Source organism: Rhinoderma darwinii, chromosome 13, assembly GCF_050947455.1.
Source record: "Rhinoderma darwinii isolate aRhiDar2 chromosome 13, aRhiDar2.hap1, whole genome shotgun sequence".
In the NCBI taxonomy this organism is placed as follows: Eukaryota; Metazoa; Chordata; class Amphibia; order Anura; family Rhinodermatidae; genus Rhinoderma; species Rhinoderma darwinii.
The window spans coordinates 65,474,147-65,499,009 of record NC_134699.1 but is presented as its reverse complement, the minus strand read 5'-3'; the positions used below and the strand labels follow the sequence as shown (position 1 = coordinate 65,499,009).

The window sequence follows — 24,863 nt, the reverse complement described above, 5'->3', positions numbered from 1 at the left end:
CAAGAAGATGTATAACTTATACCAGCTGTACATATATAATTATATACAGAAGATACCCAGGTTATACCAGCATGCTCCATATCACTATATGCAAGAAGATGTATAACTTATACCAGCTGTACATATAGAATTATATACAGAAGATACCCAGGTTATATCAGCATGCTCCATATCACTATATACAGGAATATGTATAACTTATACCAGCTGTACATATATAATTATATACAGAAGATACCCAGGTTATACCAGCATGCTCCATATCACTATATACAAGAAGATGTATAACTTATACCAGCTGTACATATATAATTATATACAGAAGATACCCAGGTTATATCAGCATGCTCCATATCACTATATACAAGAAGATATATAACTTATACCAGCTGTACATATATAATTATATACAGAAGATACCAAATAATCTTATTTAACCTATATTTCTTTTGTTTCTAACAGAAAAACCACGTGTGAACAACATCCTGACCTCTGCGACTGAGCCGTATGACCTGTCATTCTCCAGATCCTTTCAGAACCTCTCCCACCTCCCTCCATCCTATGAATCAGCCGTCAAGACCAATCCAAGTAAATATTTCTCTCTGAAGAGATTAAGTAGGTGTTGTTCATATCATGTTCATTGCCTTAGGACGGTAGTCAATGCAAATGCCCGGTCAACGAGGTTTTACTAACGCATTGCACGAACATTGCGTTTCTGTGTCACTGTATCTGTATAAAACGGTGTGATATTTACATACCCTCTTTCATCTTGTTACCAAAACACAACATATGTCTGGTGCTTTCTATATGTATAATGGTGTCCACTAACCAAAAAGCTGCGTTTACAGATGACCCTCGCCCACTACTCTCCACGGCGAAGGCCACCAAAGCCAATACTTTTATCATAAACCAGTAACCTCACTATTGTACATAAGAATAATAATCTTGGAGTACTAGAATACCCACCTTCCCAATACCTACCCTCAACTACACACATCCTTGGACCATCCCCGAAGAACCCTACTTTTTGGAAATCCAGACCAACAAGACCACGTGCTATATAATGCATCCTAAGCCCCGATGTAGCAGTAAAAGGCTATAGAGACACTTGACTTTCCTCTCTTGTTCTTTCATCTGTGCCTGTTTTTAAGAAAAAGGGCACAGATGACAGCAGAGTAGGAAAAGGTGAAGAATTGGGCATGTAGACTGGGAACGGTTAAGGAATGAGCCTTAATGGAACGATGGTTCGGGATGAAACACTAGGCACTATGCACCACAACAGGGTCAGACTGGCCCACCGGAGAACCAGAGGATCCTCCGCTGGGCCCAGGCTCTAACACAATAAGGAGTCTTAAAGGTCCAGCAGAAGACAACCTCATTTGGATCTCTTTGGAGCCAACCATTTGCCAATAGGGTCTATTTTTTATGGGAGGATTCACAACTAACATATTAGAGCTTATTGATGATATGTCCGGTGTGTACAATGATAACAACTAGGACTATGATGAAATGAAAAGTGGACATGTACATGTTCTATATAGATGGCGGGTGGGCCCTCAGAATCATCTCCCCTGGTGGGCCCAAGGAACCCCAGTCCGACGCTACTCTACCACAATCCTCATTCGGTTCTTTCTTCGTCCTTTCCCCTCTTCTGTCATCACCTCCGTTTTCTTGCCTATTCTCCCCCATGGGGTCATCCATACCTGTTTTTAAAAACAAGGGTCTTTGCAGAATCTTTGCCGTTTTTTTGTTTTTTTCCGCATACAGAACAATCACACAGCCGAAAGCACCTTCCCTCCTTCTTCTGTCATCCTTGCCCATTTTTGTTTTGGAAAAACAGGCACAGATGACAACAGAGGGGGAATGGACAGACAACTTCCAGGTCCCGTCACTTCATGCCGCAGCTAATAACCATCCTACAGCTCGCTATGTGGTATGGCATTTTCAAAACGATGCAGATTTCCCCCTAGGGCGGGGGAAGGGAGGCTCAGGTCTGCTAGAACAATGCATATTAATATTACCGATTCTTAAAATGTATTCCTGGTTTTGCAGAACTTTTTAGACGATCAGGAAAATTAATTGCTTTTCCCTGTTTCAGTGCCCCCTTCATATAGCCAGGCGTACAAGAAGCCATAATTTATCGCGCAACCGGTTTAGCGAAAAAACAAATTGCTCATTTTGTAGTGACACACCCAATCTGCGGAGAACACAGGACTGTTCTGGAACAGCAGAATTCATCACTGTCAGCGTGAGGACTGAAGGCTTCCTCTGCATACGTATGAATGACTAGACCAGACCACTCAATTTCCATGACGACTATTAAGTCTGGCATTAGGGAAGGGGCCGCAGTAATCATCTGACTCACTCGGGAAGGCTATCTTAAATACACCGGCTAATTTCTTTTGCATATAAAGCAATATTTTCCTTAAGAAAGATAAAAAGGAAATGATAAAGAGTTCACGGAGACTCAGGAACGGTGAATATTTATTAACTTTTATCTCCTATGGAACAATACATCACTTGGTGGCAGATCCAGCGATGTCAAAAAGAGGCAAGAGCGGGGTTAATAAATCAGGCTTTAAATTAAAGTGGCCGTCCAAAGCATGCAGTGAAGGCAGACATTTTTTTTCAATAGTTCTTATCAAATTCCTAATTTTCAAGATGTCTGCTTGATGTCATGATCTCTTGCCGCTACAGACAGACAGATAGATATGGGATAGATAGATAGATAGATAGATAGATAGATAGATAGATAGATAGATAGATAGATAGATAGATAGATAGATAGATAGATAGATAGATAGATAGATAGATAGATAGATAGATAGATAGATAGAGATGAGATAGATAGATATGAGATAGATAGATATGAGATAGATAGATAGATAGATAGATAGATAGATAGATAGATAGATAGATAGATAGATAGATAGATAGATAGATAGATAGATAGATAGATAGATAGATATACTGTTGCGCCACTCTGATGTCACTGCCTGAGATAAGCATATTGTAATTTAGGAAACAAGTAAATTAATACTTTCCTACGCTCGCCGGTTTCCTGTGCTTTTATTTGACTTTTTTCCGTGTGTCGGTGTGGGATACGGAATCGTTGAGCTGGAAAATATGAGTAAATTCAGTAAACAACAGCTTGATGTCTTTGAATCTCAAATGTAGCGAAGACAATTCTGAACCTTTCCGCGGTGTGGGAGGAAGCTGGCGGGAGGACCCCGGAGTGTACCCTCTCAGGTGCTGCTGGTAGAACACTCTATAAATAACGTCTTTCCCTTGTCAACTTTATCCATACAATTGTTCCTTCTCTGTGGTTCAGATCTTACAGCGAGAACAAAGGATTCCGGCGCCTCTCTCTTGTGCTCTCTGTAGAAGTCTGGTTAAAAGACCCCATAGTGTGGATTATATATGGCAAACCTTCAGCACTCCAGTTTTTTGAAAACTACAATTCCCAGCATGCCCAGACAGCCTTTGGCTCTTGTATGCCTGTGCATTGAGTTGGGAACTTGTGTCGCATCCCTAAGGCGTGCACCCATCCACAACCTTTGCTGGTGCTGCTGGACGGTGTATTTGGATGGATGGATAGATATGAGATAGATAGATAGATAGATAGATAGATAGATAGATAGATAGATAGATAGATAGATAGATATGGGTGTTACGTCTATGGCCGGGGGTCGTCGTTCAGACTTGCCCCTTGACGATCCCGGCCATGGACATCTCTCTTCTCGGCGTCCGCTCCCTCCAGGGAGACGCCGGCACTCTCATCCAGGTCCTCGGACTGTTTCCCGCAGGGCGCATGCGCCCGCGTGTGCACAGCCTTAAAGGGCCAGTACGCGTCCAGCTGTCTAAAATCAATTATCAGCCTAAATGGCTGCTGGGCTATAATAGGGGGCCCTGCCCACTGGTTCCTTGCCTGAGTGTTGTTGTATTCCCTTGTTTGTCTTGCAAAAGGTCTCCCAGTGTTTTCCAGTTCCCAGTGTTACCCGTTCCTGCTGCCTGTACCCTGTATCCCGTGCTATTGTATTTACAAGTGAAAGTCAAGTCGTGCCTTCCCGCTGCATCCGCGGCATCATCTGCTGTGAAAGTCAAGTCCTGCCTTCCCTCTGCATCTGCGGCGTCACCTGCTGTGAAAGTCAAGTCGTGCCTTCCCGCTGCTTCTGCGGCGTCACCTGCTGTGAAAGTCAAGTCGTGCCTTCCCGCTGCATCCGCGGTGTCACCTGCTGTGAAAGTCAAGTCGTGTTCCTGCTGCCGTCCACATTACCTCAGGTACCCGTTCTGAACTATAGACATTGTTTTGTACCTTGTTGGCCAGCTGCTACTCCGCTACGTGGTACGGCACAGTGGGTCCACACCCCGCGCCGTGACAGTACGCTCAGGCCATGGACCCCGCTGGCCAAGTCAAGAGCCTGTCATCCTCCCAAGCCATGCAGGCAGATCTGCAGGATCTGCAAGCACGACAGGATCAACTCATTGTGGCAGTAGACTCCATGGCACAGCATCTTGGTGCACTAGTTACTTCCGTCACCACTCCAATTCAAGCTCCTCCGATCGACCCTCCTACTACACCTCCTGGCAGCTCCAGTTCGGACTCTCGGTTCTCGCTGCCATTGCCACCTCGGTTCCATGGAGACGCAAGTTCGTGCAGGGGGTTTCTGAATCGATGCCAAATCCACTTCACTCTGCACGCCCGAGCATTTCCTTCGGACGGAGCCAGGATCGCATTCATTATATCCCTACTCGCCAGCAAGGCCCTGGCGTGGGCGAATCCAATCTGGGAACGACAGGGACCCGAGACCAGAGACTTCCAGGGATTTGTGCGGTTCCGTTCCGTATTTGAGGAGCTGGGACGAGTCTCATCGGCAGCCACTGCTATCTTTAACCTGCGTCAGGAGGACGCCTCCATGGGCGAATACACCATCCAGTTCCGGACTCTGGCAGGAGAATTGTCCTGGAACAATGAGGCTTTGGTAGCATCCTTCTGGCATGGCCTATCGCCTGAGATCAAGGACGAACTGGCTGCTCGAGATCTCCCAGCTGCCCTGGACGACCTGATTCTACTGGCTACCCGTATGGACATAAGGCTCAGAGAGAGATCCCAAGAGATTCTACTAAAGAAACGGCTTCCTAGACTGGCGCCCAACTTTCAGCAACCCCTCTTGCCTTGTTCTTCTGCTGCGCCCGAAGTTCCGTTGCAGGTGGATCGGCTTAAACTGTCCGATCAAGAAAAACAGCGCAGGCGCATCTTTGGACTCTGCCTATATTGCGGCCTCGCTGGCCATGTCGTGCGTCTGTGTTCCCAGAGGCCAAAGAAACCCCAATGCCTGGGATTGGTTGGAGAGACAACCCTGGGCGTTACTGTACTTAATAGAGAACTCTCTTCCAAGCTGTTTATTCCTGTGACCATCGTCGCTGGCGAGAGACCTCATCCAGTCTCAGCCTACATGGACTCTGGCTCCGCAGCCAATTTCATCTGTCAAGACCTCGTGGATCTTCTTCAATTGCCTACTGTTTTGCTGGAGAGAACATTGATCGTTGCCTCGGTAGATGGACTGCCTTTGCCTGACCCAGTATTGTCCATGACCAAGCCTTTGAGGCTCCAAGTGGGAGCTCTTCATTCCGAGCTCATCTCCCTGTATGTCATGTCCAAGGCCGTCAACCCCGTGTAGCTGGGTTTGCCTTGGCTCCGTCTTCACGCCCCAGTCCTGGATTGGAACTCCAGAGAGGTTCTCCAGTGGGGCCCCAAGTGTCTAGACCGCTGTCTGGGCCATGTCCATCCATCAAACCTTCTCCGCATCAGTCATTGACAGGGTTGCCTCCTTGTTACTCTCAGTTCGCTGATGTCTTCGACAAAAAGGAGGCAGCGATATTGCCACCACATCGAGAATACGACTGTCCTATCGTCTTGGTTCCTGATTCGTCCCCTCCTCGCGGTAGAGTATACCCTCTCTCCTTGCCAGAGACCCAGTCTATGTCGGCCTACATTAAAGAGAATCTGGAGAGGGGCTTCATACGAAAGTCTTCATCCCGGCCGGAGCCGGGTTTTTCTTTGTCAAAAAGAAGGATAGATCCATTCGACCCTGCATTGACTACCGGGGTCTCAATCAGATCACGGTGAAGAACAGGTACCCTTTGCCGTTGATTTCTGAGCTTTTTTATCGTATATGGGGGCGAAAAATGTTTCCATGCTTGACCTGCGGGGGGCTTACAATCTAATCCGGATCCGTCAGGGAGACGAGTGGAAGACTGCATTTAACACACGTGATGGACACTACGAATATTTGGTCATGTCCTTCGGTCTGTGTAACGCTCCCACAGTATTTCAAGAATTTGTGAATGACATTTTTCATGACCTCCTCTATGTCTGTGTTGTGGTGTATCTCGATGATATCTTGATTTTTCCCCCAGATCTTGTGGCTCATCAAGGCCATGTCCGCCAGGTGTTGCTTAGATTAAGAGAGAATCATCTTTACGCCAAGTTGGAGAAGTGCGTGTTCCAAGAGAAGTCTCTAGCCTTCCTGGGCTACATCATCTCTGATCAAGGTCTCAAGATGGACCCTGAAAAGGTCAAGGCTGTCCTGGAGTGACCACGTCCCCAAGGCTTAAGGGCCATACAATGCTTCCTGGGATTCGCCAACTTCTACAGACTGCTCATTCCCAACTTCTCTTCTCTGACAGCCCCCATCTCCACCCTCACTAAGAAGGGTATGAATGCCAAGGTATGGACTCCAGAGGCGGAAATCGCATTTGAAACCTTAAAAAAGGCCTTCACGTCTGCCTCCATTCTGCACCATCCTGATGTATCCCTACAGTTTTCATTAGAGGTGGACGCCTCCTCTGTTGGGGCCGGTGCACTATTGTTCCAGAGGGGTTCGAAAGGCAAGACGGTTACTACTCCAAGCTGTTTTCTTCTGCAGAGCGCAAGTACTCGATTGGAGATCGGGAGTTACTGGCCATCAAGCTGGCCCTGCAGGAGTGGAGACACCTACTGGAGGGCGCAGCTCATCCTATCCTGGTCTTCACGGACCACAAGAACTTGACCTACCTACAGACGGTTCAACGGCTGAACCATCGTCAAACCAGATGGTCATTGTTTTTTGCATGGTTCCGGTTCGAACTCCACTACCGACGACAAGAATGTGAGGGCAGATACCTTGTCTAGGTCATTTGAGACAGAGGACACTGTGGAGTCCCCACAGAATATTATCGAAGAATCCTTCGCTGGGGTCACAGTTCCAAGCTGGCAGGACACGCGGGTGCCCGTAAGACCCTAGACCTAATTGCCCGTCAGTTCTGGTGGCCCACGCTGCCCAAGGACGTCATGGACTTCCTGTGGACTGCCTGTGCCCGATGCCCCCTGGCAGCATATTTCTATGGATTTTGTTAAAGATCTGCCTCTCTATGCGGGATGCAGTGTGATCTGGGTGATGGTGGATCGTTTTTCTAAAATGGCTCATTTTGTTCCTCTGACTGGTCTGCCTTCTGCCGCTCGACTGGCTGATCTCTTCATGCAACACATCTTCCGTCTGCATGGATTACCCTTGCATATTGTCTCGGATCGAGGGGTCCAGTTCACCTCAAAGTTCTGGAGAGCACTCTGCAGTCTACTCGGTGTAAAGTTGGACTTCTCCTCAGTTTACAACCCTCAGTCCAATGGACAAGTTGAGAGGATTAACCAAATTATGGAGAACTACTTGCGGCACTTTGTCTCCAGAAGACAAGATGACTGGGTGCAGCTGCTCCCGTGGGCGGAGTTCTCTTATAATAACCATACCAGTGAGTCCACCACCTCCAGTCCGTTCTTCATAGTCTGCGGCCAACATCCTCGAATACCCCTGCCCGGCTCTACTATGTCTCAGGTGCCTGCAGTCGACTCTACCTTCAGGAACTTTCTGCAAATATGGCAGCAGACACGATCTTCTATTCTGCTGGCGGTGGACCGCATGAAGAGAAAGGCAGACACTAGAAGACGAGAACCTCCCCAGTTTCTCCCAGGTACAAAGGTCTGGCTGTTTTCCAGGAATATCCAGCTCAGGGTGCCATCTTGCAAATTTGCTCCCAGGTTCCTTGGACCCTTCGAGATTCTACTACAGATCAATCCTGTGTCGTACAAGCTTCGACTGCCTCCTACCCTCAAGATCCCTAACTCCTTCCACGTCTCCTTGCTAAAACCTGTGGTTCTGAACCGCTACTCCAGGACTCCTAGTTCCGCAGTGGCTCTTGGCGGTTCATCCGGAACGTTCGAAGTGAGGGAGATCCTGGCCACCAAGAAAGTAGGAGGCAGGATGTTTTACTTGATGGATTGGAGGGGATTTGGTCCAGAGGAGAGGTCTTGGAAGCCAGAGGAGAACATCGATGCTCCTGTCCTCGTGAAGAAGTTTCTTTCCCGCTCTGGTCCCAAGAAGAGGGGGCGTAAGAGGGGGGATACTGTTACGTCTATGGCCGGGGGTCGTCGTTCAGACTTAGCCCTTGACGATCCCGGCCATGGACGTCTCTCTTCTCGGCGTCCGCTCCCTCCAGGGAGACGCCGGCACTCTCTTCCGGGTCCTCGGACTGTTTCCCACAGGGTACGCGCGCTCGCACGGCCTTAAAGGGCCAGTACGCGTCCAGCTGTCTAACATCAATTATCAGCCCAAATGGCTGCTGGACTATAATAGGGGGCCCTGCCCACTGGTTCCTTGCCTGAGCATTGTTGTATACCCTAGTTTGTCTTGCAAAAGGTCTCCCAGTGTTTTCCAGTTCCCAGTGTACCCTGTATCCCGTGCTATTGTATCTACAAGTGAAAGTCAAGTCGTGCTGTGAAAGTCAAGTCGTGCCTTCCCGCTGCATCCGCGGCATCACCTGCTGTGAATGTCAAGTCGTGCCTTCCCGCTGCCGTCTACATTGCCTCAGGTACCCGTTCTGAACTATAGACATTGTTTTGTACCTTGCTGGCCAGCTGCTACGCGGTACGGCCCAGTGGGTCCACACCCCGCGCCGTGACAATGAGATAGATAGATAGATAGATAGATAGATAGATAGATAGATAGATAGATAGATAGATAGATAGATAGATAGATAGATAGATAGATAGATAGATAGACGCTTGGTCTTTCAGGGACAGTAGCCTTGGAGTCTCTAGACAAGCTTCCGCACAATTACAGGAGGAGTAGATTTTTCTCCTCCTTTACTTTCTGTTGTCAGAAACATTTAGGCTTCTAATGAGGATCTTATTTGCACGCGAGTTCACAGTTTCCCTTATTCAACTCCTGAAATGAACAGCGACTCGAGATTAATACACGGATCCCACAGTCAGTGGAGCTTCATTTGGTGGATTGCGAAAGATCACATGACCTTTACGAGCAGTTTATATTTACACGGGACTAAATTTACTGTAGAATTTATGAGATGGATAATAAACCTACATATGAGGTGAGGGGTTAATGAGGCCCCCACGCAGGTGCGGTGCAATTCTAATGACATTAATGTCCACCCCAATGCATCGTGGTTGATTTATAATGGGGTCTCTTTGGGTTTCCGTCATTTTCATGACAAGAATAGCGCTGCATGCTGCGTAATTCGTGACATCAAATTTGATGGCACTACTGACGGAAGCGTAAACTTAGCCTTCTACATGCCGTACTTTATAGACTGGAAAATCACCTCTTAGGGTATGTTCACACGGCCAAATTTCAGACGTATACGAGGCGTATTATGCCTCGTTTTACGTCTGAAAATACGGCTCCAATACGTCGGCAAACATCTGCCCATTCATTTGAATGGGTTTGCCGACGTACTGTGCAGACGACCTGTTATTTACGCATCGTCGTTTGACAGCTGTCAAACGACGACGCGTAGAAAATACAGCCTCGTCAAAAGAAGTGCAGGACACTTCTTTGGACGTTTTTGGAGCTGTTTTCTCATAGACTACAATGAAAACAGCTCCAAAAACGGACGTAAAAAACGCCGCGAAAACGGCGTGAAAACGCCGCGAAAAATGCGAGTTGGTAAAAAAATGTCTGAAAAGCAGGGTCTGTTTTCCCTTGAAAACAGCTCTGGATTTTCAGACGTTTTTGTTGACTACGTGTGAACATACCCTTATCTTCCAAGGGATTTTAGCCCCACTAACAATCACAGCTGCGATGCGAATCATTTTTTAAAAGCATTTTTCCGTAAAGAAATCAAAAATTCCTACCAAATCACTCACAATCTTCTGGCAACTGTTTTCAATTTTTTTTTTTATCATTACTGACTCCTATTTCTGGGAAATTTTTCTTAAAGCCAATAAGAACAAATCTGTCTTGTCATGCACTGATATGGTCCTCAGGGGTGTAACACGGTCGTGTGCATGTGTGCTTTCCGATGCCTGAGCAAAATACTAAGGTTGAATATTTTTTTTTTTTTTATACCTTAGCCAAGTTAATTTTTTCTTCTTTTGGGGGCACAGATGGGGCATTAAAGTAGTACCAAGGCAGAACGGTAAAATGAGGAATAACTGGGGAAATTTTCTAATTTCCTTCTTTTTTTCCCTTCATACAGTAGTTAGTTTAGCCTAAAAATTTGATGTTAGAAAATAATCCCTGTGTATAACGATACCAAATATGTGCACTTTGCCCCACTGACATCATCGCTATAACGCTCGAGAAGAAAGGTCACCATTTTTTCCTATCGTCCTCCTGCCTTTAGGTGGTATGTGGGATCCATAAAGGGGCACAAATCTCCCGTGTAGAGATTCTTATTGTGGGTAGACAGGGGCGCGGCGAGGGGTAAAAACTAGTGACGGATAATAATTTGTGTGGATTTGACATAACATAAATCCTGTGATATGAGCGCATTATTATGTGCGTCCACGTAAAATGCAGGTGGCTTAGGGGACGTATTCGAAAAGATATTTTATTTGTATTTTTTTATTTGTATTTCTTTTATTTTATGATTTATTTATTCTTTACTTTTACTATTTTATATATGTATGTGTATATATTTATGTGTGTGTGTGTGTGTGTGTGTGTGTGTGTGTGTGTGTGTGTGTGTGTGTGTGTGTGTGTGTGTATATGTGTGTATATGTAAGTATATATATATATATATATATATATATATAATTTTTATTTTTTTTACCTTTACTTTTTTTATTGTGTCCGGGGAAGCTGGGATAACATGATGCGTGTTATCCCAGCATTCCTCTGTATGCAGATCACAGATAATAGTGATCTGATGCCTGCTGGCCATTCGATCACTATTAGCTCTGATCTGCATACAGAGAAATGCTGTGAGGATACAGATCATCTCCTCCCAGCATGCTCCTCTCCCCCATCAGTTGTCATCAAGCCATCACTGGTTTCCATGGCAACGGCCCGAATGCAGGAAGAAAGCTTCTTGCATTCAGGTCTCATTGCAGAACACAGCGCTCACATGGAGCGCTGTGTTTAGCATGTTTTGTGACAGGGAGCTGATCATTTCCGCTACCTATCACTTCAGGAGGATCGGGCTGGCACAGTGTGATCCCGATCTATTTATTGGCAGAGCTCCATACAGTGCAGTCTGCCATTAAAAAGGGTCATGTAAATTTACGTCGCTGCAGCATCAGGCATATGCTGCAGCGCCGTAAATTTCCGGATTGGTGACGTGAGGGGGTTAAGGTGTTGTCCACTTTGGAAATGTCCTACTTGTTAGAAGACTGCATTGACAATAAGCAGATCACAAAGAGTCCTCCTGCTAAGACCCCCAGCATCACTGTGATCTGTGGGGAAACCTAGCAATAAGTGTTCAATTTTCCTGCAGCGCCACCACAGGCCAAACTAAGTGCCCATACATATCAATGTGTAATACAGGTCAGGTCCTCCAGAGAGACGCTCTATGTAACCGCTCTCCACTCTCAAGAGCTGAGGATCCTGAACAGAGGACGCCCCTCTAAAACTAAGAATTTCCTAATAGGGTATATGAAAATGGGTTCTCTAAGCTAGACAACCACATAGAAGGGGGAAAAAAGCCCCAGAAACACCAACGAGGGGTCATGAAGTGGCATGAAAACTTCTCAGTAGGTCCTCAAAACACATATCCATGACCACTATTGTAATAAATGTATTCAAATCTTCTCAAATATTTTGTACCATTAGATAGTTAGAAATGGTCACAGTTGATGTTGTTGAGAAGCACTGGATTGTATCAGGGTCAGCTTTGAACATATGTGGTTCCTCGATCGACAGAGTCACATTTGGGCATCCTGCCTACCAGACCCTTGACCATCATAGAGAATGTTTACCGAGTCCACCATGGAACCCCAAATCCAGTGGGCCCTGACATCTAGCCAGATTTGTAATGTGCCAACACCGGCCCCACATTGGATAGACACATGATGCCATCCTTGATGATCTACCTAACCGTCCAGTCGCACTGTTGTCTCTTATGTCTTTTGGTGGCCAACATGTTTTATATATATTGTACGTGTTAAGCTAATATTATGTTAATGTGTTTAATTACAGCTTTCATCTACATTACAGCTCGAAAATCATCTCAACAACTCATTGTTTTAATGACCAAGAATTTCAGGAGCCTTTAATCTTGTTGTGCCTTGTAGTCTCTAAATGTCTATTTCTTATTTTTCCAGTTGACAAAGAAGCCGATGAATATTATATGAGAAGACGGCATCTTCCAGATCTGGCCGCTAGGGGGACGCTTCCCCTCAACGTCATAAAAATGACTCAGGATCAGTCAAACTATAGAGAGAGGCCAAGAAGACCTGTGCGTGCCATGTCTCAGGACAGAGTCTTGTCTCCGGACAAGAACATGCCGGAAGAAGGGTATGGGATGCCATATAATCGAATCCTGTCAGATGAGCAGCTTCTATCTGCTGAACGTCTACACTCCCAAGATCCTCTTCTATCACCAGACAAGGCCATGACCCTCAAGAGGTCTGACTTTCAAGAGAAATCCATGTCAAGAGCCATTTCCCAAACGGATGTCTTTGTTTCCACGCCCGTATTGGATCGTTACCGGATGACAAAGATGCACTCTCATCCCAGTGCCTCAAATAACTTATATAATACGTTGGGTGTGAACCAAACTGCTGCCAAACGCCAAGCCTTTGCTTCACGGAGGCACAACACAGTTGAACAACTGCATTATATCCCTGGACACCACCAACAGTACCGCACAGCTAGCAAAACAGAAGTGACTGTTTGATTTACATAATGTGATTTGTAGATGATCGTTACAGACTGAAGCAGTCCCAGGATACCACACTACAGTGGCCTTGTGGGCCAAGAAGACCTCTGATTTTATGTTACATTGGTCAACCTCATGCCCATTTCTCATACTTGTCTATGTCATGAGTGGTCACACGAAGTAGAAGAAAGTGGATCTAAAAGATCGTGGGGTGTTGAGGGAGTGTTCTAAGGGCTTATCTACGCTAACACGCTTGGGTATCTATGGGTCCAGCAAAAAAAAATAATTTTTGGCCGGCTGTTTAGGGAAGAGTTGGTCAACTATGCGAATACGTATACTGACTGCTGGACAGAGCTATATGGCTGTAGGACAGACATGGCCAACCATTATTTACGTATGTAGCATGTAGTCAACGCCTCAACGCCTAACATCCTTCATCAGTCCGCCCAGTAAGTTACCAAGATTTCTCTCGGTGGTGAGGTCGTGAACGTCTACTAGTGTGGTGGAGAGGATTTTTTTTCTGGAAGAAGGGTCATCTTTAACGGAATATCTAATTAGTGCCTATAAATCGTCTGCTCTCTTAATGTAGAAACTAGTGGCGGGGGGTGTCTCGACAAGCACAAAACTACTATTAGAGCCCATTATCTATCCATCCAATTTTTATCTTAACCCGCTTTGTAAATAGATATGGTAGGTAGATTGGGATGGGATTCCTGCTAGACAATAATCAAATGATGTCACGAGTCTGTAATATACTCAACATGGATATTTTGTAACAAATACTCTCGACCTCTCATGCCTTCCATCATGATTAAACGTGTACGGAACACATGTATCATAGTCGGCCGGTGAAGAAATTTTTTGTTCTCACAAAAAGTTCGAACTTTTGGTGAGAGTTGTAATGATGTTTAATCTGGTGCCATTTTACTCATCACTAACCACTGTTTTTCTCACGAGGTCGTCATATTAAAATTAACCTAGACCCTTCTTAATATGGAGACTAACAACTCGTGATGTCGGTATATGTAGATTACTTACGTTGTAAAAAAAAATAAAAAAATACTTATATCGAAAAAAAACAAAAAACAGTGGGATCAAACACTCATTAGAAGTGTATTGCTCCTGTCATCACCATTTTCCCTAATATATTAGCCGTGTGAACAACTTAAGCTTACGGGAAAGAGGCCATTTTACATCTATGTAGATTTTAATAAAGAAGTGACCCATATCTCACTCTCGACTTGTGCCATATATTTCTAAAAGTAAGTCTCATTTACAGTTTTTCTATGTTTTTTAAAATAAAAATAAAAAAATATTTAACCTTAGGTATTACAGTAATACCACATGCACACCCCCAAGCTTGTTACATTTTTACAAATATATATATATATTAAATATAAATATTCAGTGTAATTAAATTTCTCAATTGTCATATCGCAGTATCACGTACATAAACATTTTCTAGTGATATGTGGTCCACATTGTTTTATAGACATATACGATATTACATTTTGTAAACAAAACTGTATGAAAATGAAAAAATTCCCATCTGTGCTTTTTAATCAAGCAAAACAGGCAGCAGAAATTTAAGCGACGCCTACAGGCTTTCAGAGGTATTACAGTCTATAAAAATAAAATTAATTGAATATTTTTGGGTTGTTTTTTTTTTTTATTATTTGAAAAATTCTGCAATATTTTTTTTTTCTCAAAGCTCTACATCGCCGTAAAAATTAGCAGCATAAAAAATAATATTTAAGCTAATAAAATAAGTCAAATATTATTATTTGAACTGAAAGCAATCTGAAAAAAACTATTATTAATATGTCTCATGGCATAATTGCACAAATAAGTGTCTTAGATCATAAAGTCTTGGTTGGTTGCGTTTAAAAACAAATTATTGGTTGGTTTAGCCCTTAGATTATTAGAATTTCCTGTGGTTTACAAATTTAATATTTTTCTATGTGTGCTCTCGTCTTTCGAGACAGGGTTTACATTTTAATGTGAGGTGATTAAATTGTAACAAAAAATAAACAATTTATAAAAAAAAAATCATGTATTTAATTATGGATTTTACCACTTTTTTTTTATTTATTTATTGCTATGACAAGAGATGAGCGAATTTCCCAAAATTTGTTTCGGGGCTGATTCTGTCGAATCGGATGTCCTATTCGATTCGGTCGGAATAAATTTGCCATGAATCGCAAGTGCCTCTGTCTGACTCTCTGATGTCTTCTAGGACTGTATCCAAGTTTGCGATTTTACCAGTAAAATAAATACCATACTTACCTCCCCTGGTCTCCCATATTGACGAAGCCCCGCCAGCCTCCTGGGATAACGTTGTCATGTCCCATATGTCCGTTGCTGCTACACGTCACCTGGTCGTCTCCTGGAGACCGCCAGAGATGCGTCGCAGCAGCGGTCACATGGGACAAAACAACATTATCTCGGGAAGCTGGCGGGGATGCAATGCTACGACAAACCAGGTGAATATGGTATTTTTTTTTCATTTCCTCTCTTTTGCTCTTCCTTTATCGAATCTGTAAAAGGGCGACCGGCGGAAACTTTTGGCATATTCGCTTAGATTAGAATTGATTCGCTCGATTCTAGTCATAAACCAAAACGGGATAAAAATATGTACTACAATAAAAAGCTGACCTGAAGAAGAAAATATAAAAAAAAAATCCCAAAGTTCCTCTATGGAAAAGCAACCCATATAATTTTTTTTTTGTGGGGATCATTCCATCAAAAACCAGCAATAAAATATATTTCTTTTTTTCTTTGTTATATATTTTTTTTTTATGGCTGTAAAATAAAACCATATTTTTCCCTTCTAGTGAAATCAGGCAATTATAATATTTCTAACGTAAATATATTAAGAAGAATGAGCTGTGAGATAATCTCCATAGAGAAAGGAATAAATACATCTTTTATTCTGCCTTAATTTAGGCTAGTTTTAGATTGAAAAAAAAAAAATTGCCTATAGATTTTTTGGCGTTCAATATGCGTTGTCTGTTGTTCTGCTTGTCATATATTACACTGGCATCTTAATTTCATGGTATACTAAACTTCAGACATAAAATGTACATTAGAGGAAGCGAAATGTTTTTGTAAGGTGTGTAATAAATTATGTATGAAATAAAGGTGAAATGTTTTTAACCCTGGATAGTTCGTGAAAAGCTGGGGGAAGTAAGGCAATGGTATACTGTTGACATCGTACTTTGAAATAAAGGATATTTACCCTTTGAAACCTTGATGGCTTTTTTGTATTATTGGAATTTATTTTATTTTTTTAAAATCTTTCAAAATGAATTTCTCATGCAGATTGATCCAGTGCATAATATTGAAAGTGCAGAGAAGAGGACCTCTCCCAAATGAAGGGGGACGCAAGACTCAACCGTATAGGAAAACTGGATAATTGTAATGAGGTATGAAGATGGAGGAGAAGGTGGATTGATAGTTTAATAGATTTCTTAAACCATGGGGCTCAGGCTTGGACTGGCCCACCAAAGTATCCGAGGATCCTCTGGTGAGCCCTGACTCTGACACAATAATGACCCCAAAGTTAGAGAAGACGACAATATCATTTGGAACGGACTTTAGGACCAATCACTTGCCATGAGGATCTATTGGACCTTGTTGGTAATATGTCCGGTGTGTGCATTGATAACAATCATAGGTGAAGGTTTGGCCCTCAAAATAATTTCCTCTTGTAGGCCAAAGTCCGATGCTAGTTGAGCAGAGAATAATGGGGCAGTTCAAAAGAAGTCTTGTATGAGGAGAAAGAAGGAGAACAGTAGGTTAGAGAAGAAATTGAGAAGTTGGTTAGTGGAGCATGGATGAGGTCTGAATTTTAAGAGATAGTACGTAGTGGAACCTTCTTGGCCTGGTTAAGTTGAATGTCAACTCGATATTCGCAGGGTTATTCTCAATATCAATGCAATAGCCACCCCACTATTATTCTTCGTGGTAGGTTTGAGACAACCCTAGACGACAACCTCAACACCAGTGAGAGATGGTGGAGCCTTCTTGGCCACGTTGAGTTGAATGACATTTCAATAGTAACAAGGTCAACATAAGAAAGTAATTTGATGTCCAGAAGAAAATCTAGCTTTCATAACACACTTGACCCAATATTACATCTGATCTGCAGAGCCATTGCCCTGTTGATGGACCTCCAATGCTTATACAGCCCCCTAACAATGACATGGTCAACTATGGCTGTAGCTATACCCTCATTCCAATAATTTGTACCTCACAAAATGTCTTCTGGGGCATTCTCCATAATCATTTTTTCATGGGACTGCCATATACTTTATCTTGTACTCTTGTACTGCACACTTTTCTCAACCCAATGTGAGAAAATGACAATCCCCCATAGGGAGAAGAGTCCATCACGTTATCCTTCTGTCACTTGCGCCCAAGAAGACAAATTTAACATGACAGCCCCCATCTGAAAGTTATCGAGAAAAAAACAAAAAAAAAACTCAGAAGGAAAAGCTTTTGAAATTGTTCCCATATGTTGAAGTGGAAAGACACACGAGACCTCAAGCTCCTAGGAAACCAACGGGCTGCAATCCTGGGGATTCTAATGACGCTTTTATACCGATGTACATGAACCTCCAACAATACAACTGCATTTAAGAGTCTTGTTCTAGGAATTTAAACTCATGATACAATGACAGCAAACTCTGAGATGAGCGAGCAAACTCTGCAGAGACTAGAATGTGTTATGTCCAGTATGAGAGGAAAGATTCAGGGACACAGCACAGGGAAGAATAAATATTATATATATATATATAATTCCTTCTACACAGGGGGTAGTATTATAGTAGTTATATTCTTGTATATAGGGGGCAGTATTCAAGTAGTTATATTGTTGTATATACGGAGCAGTATTATAGTAGTTATATTCTTGTATATAGGAGCAGTATTATACTAGTTATATTGTTGTATATAAGGGCAGTATTATAGTAGTTATATTCCTGTATATAGGAGCAGTATTATAGTAGTTATATTCTTGTATGTAGGGGCAGTATTATAGTAGTTATATTCTTGTATATAGGAGCAGTATTATAGTAGTTATATTCTTGTATATAAGGGCAGTATTATAGTAGTTATATTCCTGTATATAGGAGCAGTATTATAGTAGTTATATTCTTGTATGTAGGGGCAGTATTATAGTAGTTATATTCTTGTATATAGGGGGCAGAATTATAGTAGTTATATTCTTGTATATAGGGGGTAGTATTATAGTAGTTATATTCTTGTATATAGGGGCCGTATTATAGTAGTTATATTCTTGTATATAGGAGCAGTATTATAGTAGTTATATTCTTGTATATAGGGGCAGTATTATAGTAGTTATATTCTTGTATATAGGAGCAGTATTATAGTAGTTATATTCTTGTATATAGGGGCAGTATTATAGTAGTTATATTCTTGTATATAGGGTCAGTATTATAGTAGTTATAGTCTTGTATATAGGGGCAGTATTATAGTAGTTATATTCTTGTATATAGGGAGCAGTATTATAGTAGTTATATTCTTGTATATAGGGGCAGTATTATAGTAGTTATATTCTTGTATATAGGAGCAGTATTATAGTAGTCATATTCTTGTATATAGGAGCAGTATTATGGTAGTTATATTCTTGTATATAGGAGCAGTATTATAGTAGTTATATTCTTGTATATAGGGGCAGTATTATAGTAGTTATATTCTTGTATATAGGGGGCAGTATTATAGTAGTTATATTCTTGTATATAGGAGCAGTATTATAGTAGTTATATTCTTGTATATAGGGGCAGTATTATAGTAGTTATATTCTTGTATATAGGGGCAGTATTATAGTAGTTATATTCTTGTATATAGGGAGCAGTATTATAGTAGTAATATTCTTGTATATAGTGGCAGTATTATAGTACTTATTCTTTTGTATATAGGGGCAGTATTATAGTAGTTATATTCTTGTATATAGGAGCAGTATTATAGTAGTCATATTCTTGTATATAGGAGCAGTATTATGGTAGTTATATTCTTGTATATAGGGGGCAGTATTATAGTAGTTATATTCTTGTATATAGGAGCAGTATTATAGTAGTTATATTCTTGTATATAGGGGCAGTATTATAGTAGTTATATTCTTGTATATAAGGGCAGTATTATAGTAGTTATATTCCTGTATATAGGAGCAGTATTATAGTAGTTATATTCTTGTATGTAGGGGCAGTATTATAGTAGTTATATTTATGTATATAAGGGGCAGAATTATAGTAGTTATATTCTTGTATATATGGGGTAGTATTATAGTAGTTATATTCTTGTATATAGGGGCAGTATTATAGTAGTTATATTCTTGTATATAGGAGCAGTATTATAGTAGTTATATTCTTGTATAGAGGGGCAGTATTATAGTAGTTATATTCTTGTATATAGGGTGGCAGTATTATAGTAGTTATATTCTTGTATAGAGGGGAAGTATTATAGTAGTTATATTCTTGTATATAGGGGCAGTATTATAGTAGTTTTATTCTTGTATATAGGAGCAGTATTATGGTAGTTATATTCTTGTATATAGGGGGCAGTATCATAGTAGTTATATTCTTGTATATAGGAGCAGTATTATAGTAGTTATATTCTTGTATATAGGAGCAGTATTATAGTAGTTATATTCTTGTATATAAGGGCAGTATTATAGTAGTTATATTCCTGTATATAGGAGCAGAATTATAGTAGTTATATTCTTGTATATAGGGGGTAGTATTATAGTAGTTATATTCTTGTATATAGGGGCAGTATTATAGTAGTTATATTCTTGTATATAGGAGCAGTATTATAGTAGTTATATTCTTGTATATAGGGGCAGTATTATAGTAGTTATATTCTTGTATATAGGAGCAGTATTATAGTAGTTATATTCTTGTATATAGGGGCAGTATTATAGTAGTTATATTCTTGTATATAGGGGCAGTATTATAGTAGTTATATTCTTGTATATAGGGGCAGTATTATAGTAGTTATATTCTTGTATATAGGGAGCAGTATTATAGTAGTTATATTCTTGTATATAGGGGCTGTATTATAGTAGTTATATTCTTGTATATAGGGGCAGTATTATAGTAGTTATATTCTTGTATATAGGGGCAGTATTATAGTAGTTATATTCTTGTATATAGGAGCAGTATTATAGTAGTCATATTCTTGTATATAGGAGCAGTATTATGGTAGTTATATTCTTGTATATAGGGGGCAGTATTATAGTAGTTATATTCTTGTATATAGGAGCAGTATTATAGTAGTTATATTCCTGTATATAGGGGCAGTATTATAGTAGTTATATTCTTGTATATAGGGAGCAGCATTATAGTAGTAATATTCTTGTATATAGTGGCAGTATTATAGTACTTATTCTTTTGTATATAGGGGCAGTATTATAGTAGTTATATTCTTGTATATAGGAGCAGTATTATAGTAGTTATATTCTTGTATATAGGGAGCAGCATTATAGTAGTAATATTCTTGTATATAGTGGCAGTATTATAGTTCTTATTCTTTTGTATATAGGAGCAGTATTATAGTAGTTATATTCTTGTATATAGGAGCAGTATTATAGTAGTTATATTCTTCTATATAGGAGCATTAGAGTAGTTATATTCTTGTATATATGAGCAGTATTACAGTAGATATATATATATATGAGCAGTATTATAGTAGTTATATTCTTGTATATTGGGGACAGTATTATAATAGTTATATTCTTGTATATAGGGGGCAGTATTAAAGTAGTTATATTCTTGTATATAGGGGGCAGTGTTATAGTAGTTATATTCTTGTATACAGGAGCAGTATTATAGTACTTATTATTTTGTATATAGGGGGCAGTATTGCAGTATTTAGGGTTACTGATGCCGTTGTTTTTTGTTTTTTTCTCCAAAACGTGATGTGCATAACATTGGGGGCAGGGCAGATGTTGTTTGTGAATGTAGGGTCCTGTGGTCAGGAGGTCTGAGCTGTGATAATATTTCTATAGCTCCACAGTTCAGTGCTCCAGAAGACATGCACAGTGGAGTCCTTCATATTTTCCTTCTTATGAATGTAGATTTTTCGGCATCTGATCTTTTTCTCCTGCTTGGAATCTAATTTTAGCCCGGTCGCATGATGAAATAATTTGTCTCGGCGCACTTCATATCATGAGGTGCCGTAATCAGACGCTGATGAGCCATTTGCGGAGATGATTTGTCACCGTTTGGGTCATTGTTGCTCGGTTATTTGATAAAATGATAGAGGGTGTAAATATTTATGTGATTATAGCCATTAAATCTCTCATCTATAGGCACATGACACGCTTATCTCCGTGGAGCGACAACAGATCCCACAACAGGGAAAAATAGGACTGACGGTTCCGGAGCTTAAAGAATTTTGGTCTTATTTGTGCACTTTGGGGGGGGGGGGGGCGTAACGTGTATAGTGCAGAGCTGTGCGTGTAACGTGCATAGTGCAGAGCTGTGTGTGTAACGTGTATAGTGCAGAGCTGTGTGTGTAACGTGTATAGTGCAGAGCTGTGTGTGTAACGTGTATAGTGCAGAGCTGTGTGTGTAACGTATAGTGCAGAGCTGTGTGTGTAACGTGCATAGTGCAGAGCTGTGTGTGTAACGTGTATAGTGCAGAGCTGTGTGTGTAACGTGTATAGTGCAGAGCTGTGTGTGTAATGTATAGTGCAGAGCTGTGTGTGTAACGTGTATAGTGCAGAGCTGTGTGTGTAACGTGCATAGTGCAGAGTTGTGTGTGTAACGTGTATAGTGCAGAGCTGTGTGTGTAACGTGTATAGTGCAGAGCTGTGTGTGTAACGTGTATAGTGCAGAGCTGTGTGTGTAACGTGCATAGTGCAGAGTTGTGTGTGTAACGTGTATAGTGCAGAGCTGTGTGTGTAACGTGTGTAGTGCAGAGCTGTGTGTGTAACGTGTATAGTGCAGAGCTGTGTGTGTAACGTGTATAGTGCAGAGCTGTGTGTGTAACGTGTATAGTGCAGAGCTGTGTGTGTAACGTGTATAGTGCAGAGCTGTGTGTGTAACGTATAGTGCAGAGCTGTGTGTGTAACGTGCATAGTGCAGAGCTGTGTGTGTAACGTGTATAGTGCAGAGCTGTGTGTGTAACGTGTATAGTGCAGAGCTGTGTGTGTAATGTATAGTGCAGAGCTGTGTGTGTAACGTGTATAGTGCAGAGCTGTGTGTGTAACGTGCATAGTGCAGAGTTGTGTGTGTAACGTATAGTGCAGAGCTGTGTGTGTAACGTGCATAGTGCAGAGCTGTGTGTGTAACGTGTATAGTGCAGAGCTGTGTGTGTAACGTGTGTAGTGCAGAGCTGTGTGTGTAACGTGTATAGTGCAGAGCTGTGTGTGTAATGTGTATAGTGCAGAGCTGTGTGTGTAACGTGCATAGTGCAGAGCTGTGTGTGTAACGTGTATAGTGCAGAGCTGTGTGTGTAACGTGTATAGTGCAGAGCTGTGTGTGTAATGTATAGTGCAGAGCTGTGTGTGTAACGTGTATAGTGCAGAGCTGTGTGTGTGTAACGTGTATAGTGCAGAGCTGTGTGTGTAACGTGCATAGTGCAGAGCTGTGTGTGTAACGTGTATAGTGCAGAGCAGTGTGTGTAACGTGCATAGTGCAGAGTTGTGTGTGTAACGTGTATAGTGCAGAGCTGTGTGTGTAACGTGTGTAGTGCAAAGCTGTGTGCGTAACGTGTATAATGCAGAGCTGTGTGCGTAACGTGTATAGTGCAGAGCTGTGTGTGTAATGTGTATAGTGCAGAGCTGTGTGTGTGACGTGTATAGTGCAGAGCTGTGTGTGTAACGTGTGTAGTGCAAAGCTGTGTGTGTAACGTGTATAGTGCAGAGCTGTGTGCGTAACGTGTATAGTGCAGAGCTGTGTGTGTAACGTGTATAGTGCAGAGCTGTGTGTGTAACGTGTATAGTGCAGAGCTGTGTGTGTAACGTATAGTGCAGAGCTGTGTGTGTAATGTGTATAGTGCAGAGCTGTGTGCGTAACGTGTATAGTGCAGAGCTGTGTGTGTAACGTGTGTAGTGCAGAGCTGTGTGTGTAACGTGTATAGTGCAGAGCTGTGTGTGTAACGTGTATAGTGCAGAGCTGTGTGTGTAACGTGTATAGTGCAGAGCTGTGTGTGTAATGTATAGTGCAGAGCTGTGTGTGTAACGTGTATAGTGCAGAGCTGTGTGTGTAATGTATAGTGCAGAGCTGTGTGTGTAACGTGTATAGTGCAGAGCTGTGTGTGTAACGTGTATAGTGCAGAGCTGTGTGTGTAACGTGTATAGTGCAGAGCTGTGTGTGTAACGTGTATAGTGCAGAGCTGTGTGTGTAATGTATAGTGCAGAGCTGTGTGTGTAACGTGTATAGTGCAGAGCTGTGTGTGTAACGTGTATAGTGCAGAGCTGTGTGTGTAACGTGTGTAGTGCAGAGCTGTGTGTGTAACGTGTATAGTGCAGAGCTGTGTGTGTAACGTGTATAGTGCAGAGCTGTGTGTGTAACGTGTATAGTGCAGAGCTGTGTGTGTAACGTGTGTAGTGCAGAGCTGTGTGTGTAACGTATATAGTGTAACGTCTAGTTTTGACGTCAATAACTGCATAAAAAAACCTGACCAAAACCTGCACTTGTGAATACGCCCTAATCCAGGTGCCAATCATGGCCCGATCATGGACCTTGTAAACCCGCATTAGTGGCATCATAACCATGGGCTCCATCTGTGGCTCCACCTGACTCCTCCCACACAGGTGATCACATGGTCATGACATCATCACTAGGCCCCAGCATGCACCTCTCCGCTGTAATGGAGTCACCTGTGATATATTATATACAAGTCCTGCATTCATGTGGCAGGTGTTACTGCTCCTTCAGGGGTTACTGCCCATCATGTCTGCCTAGATATCGCCATTGATCTGTCCTCTGCGTTCGTGTATTCCTAGGTATGTTTGCTGTGCGGTGTGGGCAGGTTGGGTTGGGTTGAGTAGCTATTCACTATAGTTATTTTCCCGCTTCTAAATTCATATATAACTAGGCAGCACTAAGCCATTGTGGGAGCTGTAATGGCCGCCATCCAGCTTTTCCAGAGCCAGATGAAGAATCTGGATAAACCACTATGGGACGTTCTTCGCTGATCAGATCTGAAGCGCTGGGACTTGCGCAACGTTACAAGGTAGTTTTTTTCACTGTGATAATTACACCTCCGATACACCAGGTGTCCTGTATACAATGAGCACACACATGTATTGTCTTTGTGGGTGTGGCATAAAATGACCACGCCCCTATATCGGTCACTGATAAAAGTTCTACAGCAAAATTCCATTAAACTGGCATTGGTGGCACTTGATAGACGCTCGATTATTGGACGGGGCATTGTGCACGACGGAAAAAAAATCACGCATGTCAGAACTATCCTGGATTCAAGGTACAAAAATGTTACTGATTTACTCAAAATGACGCTGGTTGTTGTTGTTCTACGGTACAGCTGTAGCAGAGCTGAGTGTGTCCTGTGATTTTACATAGAACTGTCTACTGAGTTCTCACGATACATATGCAGCCAGAAAGAGAGAAATGACGAAAACAACTCTGCTCCATCCGTATAAACCATCTCTAGACATTGTTTTGGCTTAAAAATGATTCTTTTTTTGATCCCGTACACATTGACCCGAGTCTCCGCGT

At 42.0% G+C, this 24,863-nt stretch overlaps 2 protein-coding genes and 1 long non-coding RNA gene across 9 annotated transcripts in view; all 3 read left to right on the top strand.

Annotated features, from left to right (window-relative positions):
- The window catches only part of SHISA6 (shisa family member 6), a 287,961-nt gene extending 271,562 nt beyond the window's left edge, over nucleotides 1-16,399 (top strand). For 6 of the 7 annotated variants that reach the window (XM_075846751.1, XM_075846754.1, XM_075846750.1 and 3 more), the window contains 2 exons: nucleotides 463-615; nucleotides 12,596-16,399. In XM_075846751.1, the coding sequence (XP_075702866.1) occupies nucleotides 463-615; nucleotides 12,596-13,170 (728 nt within the window). In that variant the 3' untranslated portion in view covers nucleotides 13,171-16,399. The remainder of the gene's footprint in view (nucleotides 1-462; nucleotides 616-12,595) is intronic. The other variant, XM_075846753.1, reaches the window with a different exon arrangement.
- Nucleotides 16,400-23,991: 7,592 nt separating this feature from the next.
- Nucleotides 23,992-24,863, top strand: part of LOC142666330 (E3 ubiquitin/ISG15 ligase TRIM25-like) — a 70,863-nt gene continuing 69,991 nt past the window's right edge. The window contains exons 1-2 of the mRNA XM_075846335.1: nucleotides 23,992-24,127; nucleotides 24,220-24,357. The gene's annotated coding sequence lies outside the window, so the exon portion shown is untranslated. The remainder of the gene's footprint in view (nucleotides 24,128-24,219; nucleotides 24,358-24,863) is intronic.
- Nucleotides 24,523-24,863, top strand: part of LOC142666333 (uncharacterized) — a 173,976-nt gene continuing 173,635 nt past the window's right edge. The window contains exon 1 of the long non-coding RNA XR_012851660.1: nucleotides 24,523-24,609. This is a non-coding gene — a long non-coding RNA (uncharacterized LOC142666333). The remainder of the gene's footprint in view (nucleotides 24,610-24,863) is intronic.